We start from the raw sequence: 7,409 nt of genomic DNA, 5'->3' as shown, positions 1-7,409 counted from the left end.
GGATAAAATATAAAAATAATTTACTATTAAAATATTTAAAACAACTTTTATTTTATTAAATAAAACAATATAAAAATAGTTTGTACAAATATATTAAAAAAATCAATGTATGTGCCAGTCGAAATCAGTACCACAGCGGGGGTTGTGGTTGTTCTAATTGTGGGTGTTGGGAGGATAACCCACCTTGATAGAATAAAGAATACAGAGGTGTTTGCATTACCCGCGACAGAGGTGTTTGAATCTCATAAGGCGATGGGAATTGGAAATGAGATGAGCTCTCCAACGGTGCCTCATGCGATCCCTCCTAGAACGATGCCCTATATATCGTCGGTTGAGTCGGAATCATCGGGAAAGGAGATGCATCAGGCCATGCATTCCAACCTGGCATAGGATTAGGAAAAGGAAATATATAAGGGCTTGTGTGGGTACTGTTGATGGGCTCTGGTTGTAACACCCCTAACCCGTATCCATTGTCAGATTAGGGTTATGAGGTATTGCCTAACAGAACACAGTCTAACACAGTCATTTATTACAATTCATATCTAATAATCATATCTCCTATACAAAACCATACATATTTTCCGTGCAAACTAATTTTACAATACAAATCATACTCTGAAATTTAACCAAGTCATAACCATTCTACTATTCAAATTTTGAACCAACTAACATGCATCGAATCATATTACACTATAACAAAACACAACCACCAACTAAATCATTACTCAAGTCGAATCTTATAACCAAACATTATCATACATATATACCTATAAACCTAATTCCCAAAAGAGCCTATAACATGACCGAATATACATAATAATTAGTATCTCTAACAAGCCATTTCGCATGGCAACTTATATACAATTCAAAATTTGTCATAGTCTATACATGCCATATGTCATAATATCAAGCTTTCAAAATACCAAAATGGCAATTGATAGTGTGACGATAATCCTTGACGATTCTCGAGCTCGAGCTAGCTTTATATATCTATAAAATAATGAAAGGATGCACAAAGTAAGCTTTGGAAGCTTAGTAAGCCATAAGCAAATAAATCATCTCAATGATATTTATAATTCAATTCAACTAGGTCAAATTCAAATAAATCTCAAACACATATACATTTAACTAACTCATATAAATTCATATTATCACATTAAGTACTAAACTTACCTTAATATTTCATGAACACATACCTTAGCTATTTAGCTCAAATTCACATTCGGAATTGTTAAGAACACACAGAAATCATATAAAGCTCGTACAATACCATATCACGGATATGGCCTTACATGTTAATGTATATCGATGCCACTGTCCCAAACAGGATCTTATACGAATCATATACGATACCAATGTTCCAAACATGGTCTTACATGTTTTCTCACTTTGATGCCAATGTCCCAGACATGTTATTACACAAAATCACACCTCAGAAGTCCTAATATCATGACATCAATATCCAATACATTTTCTAAGGTTCATTCGGAGCTTTCGACTTCGTAATTAAATCAATTCATGCACAAAACCAGTCATCCAATGCTCAAATCAATTCGGTAATATATATACATATACAAATCAATTCAGCAATGTATATCTATATACAAATCAATTCGGCAATGTATATCCATATACAAATCAATTCAGCTATATATATCTATATATAAATAAATTCGGAAATATATATATCCATATACAAATCAATTCGGCAATATATAAAACATGTACATTTGAATTCAAAAACATTTATTTACCTACGAACTTACCTCGTACGGAAACGAACGGATCGGATCAACTACTCGTCAACTTTTGATTTTCCCCGATCTAAATCCAATTTATTTCTTTCTTGATCTATATGAATTCAAGTTTAACTCATTAAATCACCTATTCATTCAATTTCATCCAAAAATACATATTCAGACATTTTTACACTTTAGCCCTTAAAGTTTCACATTTATTCAATTTAGTCCATATTTCACAAATACACAAAATTCACATAATTCAATATAACCCAAGCTTAGTCGAATTACTATAGTTCCCCTATCAGCCCAAAAATTTCATTTATTTTACATTTCAACCACTCAATTTGCATATTTCACAATTTAATCCCTATTTAACATTTTTGTCAAAAATCACTTTACAAAACATATTAATCTATCAACCATTATTCATTTTCCATCATCAACATTCAAAAACATCAAGATATCATCAATGGAAACTCACAAATTCATCAAAAAATTCAAAAATTAGGGCATGGGGTAGCTAGAACACGAAGCAACGATCTCAAAAACGTAAATTTTTTTAAAAATCGAGCTCAAACCGTACCTTAATCAAGCTATGTGTGTGCTGAACCCTAAGTGTTCATCAATGGTGTCCTTCTTCTTCAATATTCGGCCAAAGAAGAAAAGATGGACAAAACTTTAGCTTTGGTTTTATTTATTTTATCATTAATTTACTTACTTACTATTTTACCATTAAAAACATTAGTAATTACACCACATGTCCCTCCACTATCATCCACTAACTCATAAATGGCCTTTTTACCACTTAAGGACCTTTACTATAATGTTCTATAGCTATTAGACACATTTAGCTTATAGAACACAACTTTTACGCTTTATGCAATTTAGTCCTTTTTACCAAATTAAGCATTCAAACAGTAAAATTTCTTTACGAAACTTTCACACATATATAATCACATGCTGTAAATACAAAAAAAAATATTAAAATAGTTTTTTTGACCTTGGATTTGTGGTTCCAAAACCACTGTTTCGATTTAACTAAAACTAGGCTGTTACACGTGTCGTCATCCCTTCTTCTTGGATTTAAAGGGCCGCATCATTCCCTTTCAACATTGATTTGTCAACACCTTTGCTCTTTCGAGAGCAAATATGGCTTATCATGGATCCTAAACCATGACATGTAATCCGGCGCGCACGCTAACTCTAAAACAATGATCGGTTCGCGAGTAGGTATATGATCATATTGATTTTCCCAAATTTTGATATATTTTAAAAAAATTGGCCAATACGTATACAATTGCTGTAAGTCGATTTTGTGCTCATCATCGAGTACCTTAGGTGTCACGGGAATCGATTGTCTAAATTGTCGCAACACTCTATCAGTCTGGTGCATCTCGACAATAACATAGTTGATCAATAGGACCTTAACATGCCAAATGTTCAGATTTTGAAAGAATTCATTCGGAATTACTACTCGAATTGTCGGATCCTCGTATGGTGTTCATTGAAACTATATGAACGTGATAAAAATATTAGTTATATACATAATACTAAATACTAAATATGAAATGACTATGTTACGTATATATTTTTTATTTAATACTTACATGCGCTTCTGACTGTTGGTTTAATAGAAGCCGTATATCTTCAAGAGCGGCAGGTATTCCAACATAACTCGACGAATGATTCCACCTAATTAAATAAATTTTTAGCATAAAATTATATTTTAAATCTATGTAATAATTGTAAAATCTAATATAAATTTTACCTCGTTATAAGTGGGACTGTATATGGGTGGTTCACTCGAGGACGTAAAAATAGAAAGTGAAACTGAACCCATGACTGTTGTAGTGATAGGCAACCTCCGATTTTGGTTTTATTTGGTTTCGTCTCCCCGCACATCTCCCGATACAATGTTGCCAACATGGCAGACCCCCATCTAAGTTCGCCAGCTATTCTAAAATCAACAAGTTTCAATAGCCACCTCAGATGTACGAGGTTTTGTGACAAGTCCGGCATCAGATAACCTTCAATGATCTCAAGGATGTATGCCCGAGCATATCGTATTCTTTCTACTTCAGTTGAATCATTCTCCGACTCGGGGAATGTGTCTCGTAACCAGCCCATCTCGATCCGACCTCCATAAATATTATCCAGAATCGCACCCAAAAGATCGTAGCATATGGCTCCCCAATCAGCAGATTGAGCGGACCCGGTAAGTACGGACCCATCCACCGGTAATTCCAATTGTAAATGCACGTCCTCCAAAGTGATGGTACACTTTCTTCATGGAAGATGGAATGTGTGCATCTCGGGTCTTCACCTCTCTATGAATGCGCTGATGCGTTTCGGGTCCAATTTACACCCTCGGCCTATATTGGCCACGTGCTAAAAACTCGCTTCCCTCGAGTAATTTTTTTATCAACGGTGATGGAGGACCAGACATATTACGAATATAACATTGTAACACCGATCTATAGGCTGTTATAAAAAATTATAAAATAAAAATTAATTAAAATTATATAAATGGAAAATATTAAATAATATTCAAAAATTGAAATTAACCCTTACCATTTTTATTTGTTCGACGGAGATATGTTTATGATCGAGACGAATTAATTCCCCGGCCATTGCTAACACGATCAAATATTTTTGAAATTATAAAAAAAATAATACTAATTTAGAAAAAAAATTAAAGGAAATAAATAATTAAAGAGAGTTTTGAGAAATTTAGGAAGAAATTTGAGAGCTTTTTTTGAAAATTTTGGAAGAAATGTTTGTGTAAAAAGATAGAATGAAGTTTTTATAGTTTTTTTTTACCGTTGGACCCCCAACAGTCAAAATTTTAAATGACCATTGGGGTAAAAAACACGGGCTAAAACGTGTCCCTGAGGGAGCGATTTTGCCATGTCAGCAAAGCGCGTTTTGTGCTGACATGGCAAAATCGCTATCTGAAGGACGAGTTTTGCTGGAATTTTTCCTTAAATACTCCTACGTAAACATGCTTTAGTGTTTTCGGTCTATTCCAGTAAGTAATAAAAAAGTGTTTTATTTCTATGAATAAGGTAAAAAATGAGCTTTTATTAGTAAAATAGGTATAAGCCATTTATTTTTGTAATAATATTATTTATTTGGTTGACGAAAATCACATTTTTATTAAATTATTTATTTGGTTGGTCGGCACTTCCCAAAGAGCTTACTGTACAACTCCTGGCCTTGTGTCAAAATCAAAATCATTGTAGGAAGCAGATACTTAAACACAAAGAAAAGAAAAGTTGATACTTTACTAAAATTTACGCCCCCACAATTGGAATAACTTAGCTTTAGGTGAAAATTATTAACCCAATAGAGAGATGCTTTCCTTCTCCTTCAGTTTGTTTGTTGACCATAAAGACTTTTACTTCCTTTTTCCATGCTTTCTTTCTCCCCATTTCTCTAATCCCTTTAATAATCTCTCTCCCTCCTTTTCTTTTTCTGCATTTAATCTGCAACATTCCATGCCAAAACCCACTTCAAAGTCAAAGGTATGTAATTAATTGCTTGCTCTTTACTTCTTTCTTTCTTTTGATGATAAAAAACATCAAGATCATATGAGCTTAATGCGTGGCTAATCATCTAATTTATCTGCTGATGGCTGGATTTTACAATGATCTTTGATTTAATTCTGGTTTTGAAATTGCAATGATCGGGTCTATTACCTATGATCATCGAACCTATATGCACTTCATGAATGACAGCAATGTTTTTAATGCATCGAATTAATCATTTTAGTTTTATTTTATTGTATTACACAACGCACAAGTGATAATGCTATGTTTCCCCAAGGAAAATCAGATTTTTTTCTCGGGAAATGGCACTAACATCACATCACCAGTTTTCAAAAAAGAAAAAAGAAACCAACGTCTCATCAAATGCTTTGAACTTCGATACGACGGCTATTAACTCGCTAAGAAACCCCTTAAAATTGCTCCTCACAGGCAGCGTTCCATTGGCGCTCTGTTTCCTTCAATGCCATGTAAAGAAGAAACGGAGGATCAATGGGTCAAATAATCTCCTTCATTCAAAAACGTTTGGTGGGTTTAGTTTTTTACCCCTTTAAAAGATTTTGGAGTCGTCAAAGCGTGGAAAGATCAGAAGATTTAGAGGACCCAAACGAGCAGTGTACCCTACTGATTTCCATACCGGAGCTATCGGATGATCCTTCATGTGACAGTGAGAGCGACACGGATACCATCTTTAGATTACATCAAAATGTGGGCACTACTTGCACTGATATCGTGGGAGACAACAGCAGGCAGGACTCTGGTGTATGTGTGGTGAACGTGGAGAATTTGGGAGGAAGACAACTAGTTGGAGCAGGGGAAATTAGATGGATACGCCATTATTGCAGTTCTCAAAGGATGTTGTTGGTGGGGGAAGGCGATTTTTCATTCTCTGCTAGTTTGGCTCGTGCTTTTGGTTCTGCAACAAACATGATTGCCACTTCTCTCGACTCCAGAGGTAACAAATACGTATTCCTTATGTAAATTTATCGGATATTGTTAAGTAAGAAGAAAATAAGTAGGAAAGTCCTGTTTGAAACTGGAATTGTGTATTATTTATTACATTTTGCAGGGTTCTTGTTAAGAAATTATAAGAAGGCAATAGTCAACATTCATGAACTAAGGGTTAGAGGATGCATTGTTTTGCATGGGATAGATGCAACTGAAATAGCGAATCACTCCTACCTGGGAGCCTTTAAATTCGATCGAATCATTTACAACTTCCCGCACGCTGGTTTTTGTTCAGACGAACCAGGCGAATCCCAGAAACGGTAAGCTAAACAGTTCCCAAGCCAGAAATTATTCTTAGAGGTCATAATTAAGTGAAATTTCATCATTACATTAATCTATAATTTCGTATTTTTAAAGGAGCTAATACTGAAATTTTACCCTTTTGGGCCAAGGTGCTCCCAACTCTTAATGTTAATTCCATTTGCTTGCTGGTTTTCTATATTGTTGCAGTCGGCATCAGTTGCTGATAAGCTTGTTTTTGAAGAACGCAAAGGAGATGATTGAGGAGAGAGGCGAAATCCATGTGACCCACAAATCGAATGGGTTCTTTCGGGACTGGAATTTGCAGGGACTAGCGGCTGCCGTTGGGCTGAGGCTTATCCAAGAGGTGCCGTTCAATTTCACCGATTACCCGGGGTACCGCACCAAATATGGGTTCGGTGGTGACAAAAATTTCAACTGTAATCCTAGCAGAACTTACAAATTTGGTCTATATCCGATTATGTCGCCATGAAAAGGCGATTTCAGACTTTAATGGCAGAAAATTTTCATAATGGAATAACCAAAACAAAAATACGATAAAAGTTTAGTAAATAGTTGTTTACCCTAATTTTAATATAAAATTTGTAAATCAAAAATCCATTCCATCTAGGATAACTTGTATCTTTTATGTTCGTTTATAGGTTGCATCTTTCAACAATATTGTATTTAAAGTTCAAACTTACATTCTCTTCTTCGCTTCTTAGCAATGTTATATGTCTTATTAACGTACTCAGCATTTGTTGACAATTATAATAGGCTTAATATAATCTGTAATTGTGTTATTTATTTTATAACAAAACAAATTGATTAAGGATAAATTATTAAAATACTTATTTTTGTTTATCTTAAGTTA

The 7,409-nt window shown here is 34.3% G+C and overlaps 1 protein-coding gene across 1 annotated transcript; it reads left to right on the top strand.

Moving 5' to 3' along the window:
- Window positions 1-5,099: 5,099 nt before the first annotated feature.
- On the top strand, window positions 5,100-7,108 carry LOC105782231 (uncharacterized protein At4g26485). The gene is made up of 4 exons (XM_012606831.2): window positions 5,100-5,266; window positions 5,720-6,242; window positions 6,357-6,555; window positions 6,746-7,108. The coding sequence occupies exons 2-4, from the start codon at window positions 5,780-5,782 to the stop codon at window positions 7,026-7,028; spliced, it is 945 nt and encodes a 314-aa protein (XP_012462285.2). The 5' UTR covers window positions 5,100-5,266; window positions 5,720-5,779; the 3' UTR covers window positions 7,029-7,108.
- Window positions 7,109-7,409: the final 301 nt, after the last annotated feature.

Source organism: Gossypium raimondii, chromosome 13 (genome assembly GCF_025698545.1).
Source record: "Gossypium raimondii isolate GPD5lz chromosome 13, ASM2569854v1, whole genome shotgun sequence".
NCBI classification, from domain to species: domain Eukaryota; kingdom Viridiplantae; phylum Streptophyta; class Magnoliopsida; order Malvales; family Malvaceae; genus Gossypium; species Gossypium raimondii.
The sequence above is the reverse complement of the archived record's forward strand: the minus strand, read 5'-3'. Positions and strand labels throughout refer to the sequence as shown.

What these genes read in the sequence shown, in the direction of transcription:
- LOC105782231 (XM_012606831.2), top strand. Translation starts at nt 5,780, where the DNA reads ATGGGTCAAATAATCTCCTTCATTCAAAAACGTTTGGTGGGTTTAGTT. An exon ending in CACTTCTCTCGACTCCAGAG is followed by an intron (nt 6,243 to 6,356) that starts GTAACAAATACG and finishes TACATTTTGCAG; the next exon opens with GGTTCTTGTTAAGAAATTAT. An exon ending in CCAGGCGAATCCCAGAAACG is followed by an intron (nt 6,556 to 6,745) that starts GTAAGCTAAACA and finishes ATATTGTTGCAG; the next exon opens with TCGGCATCAGTTGCTGATAA.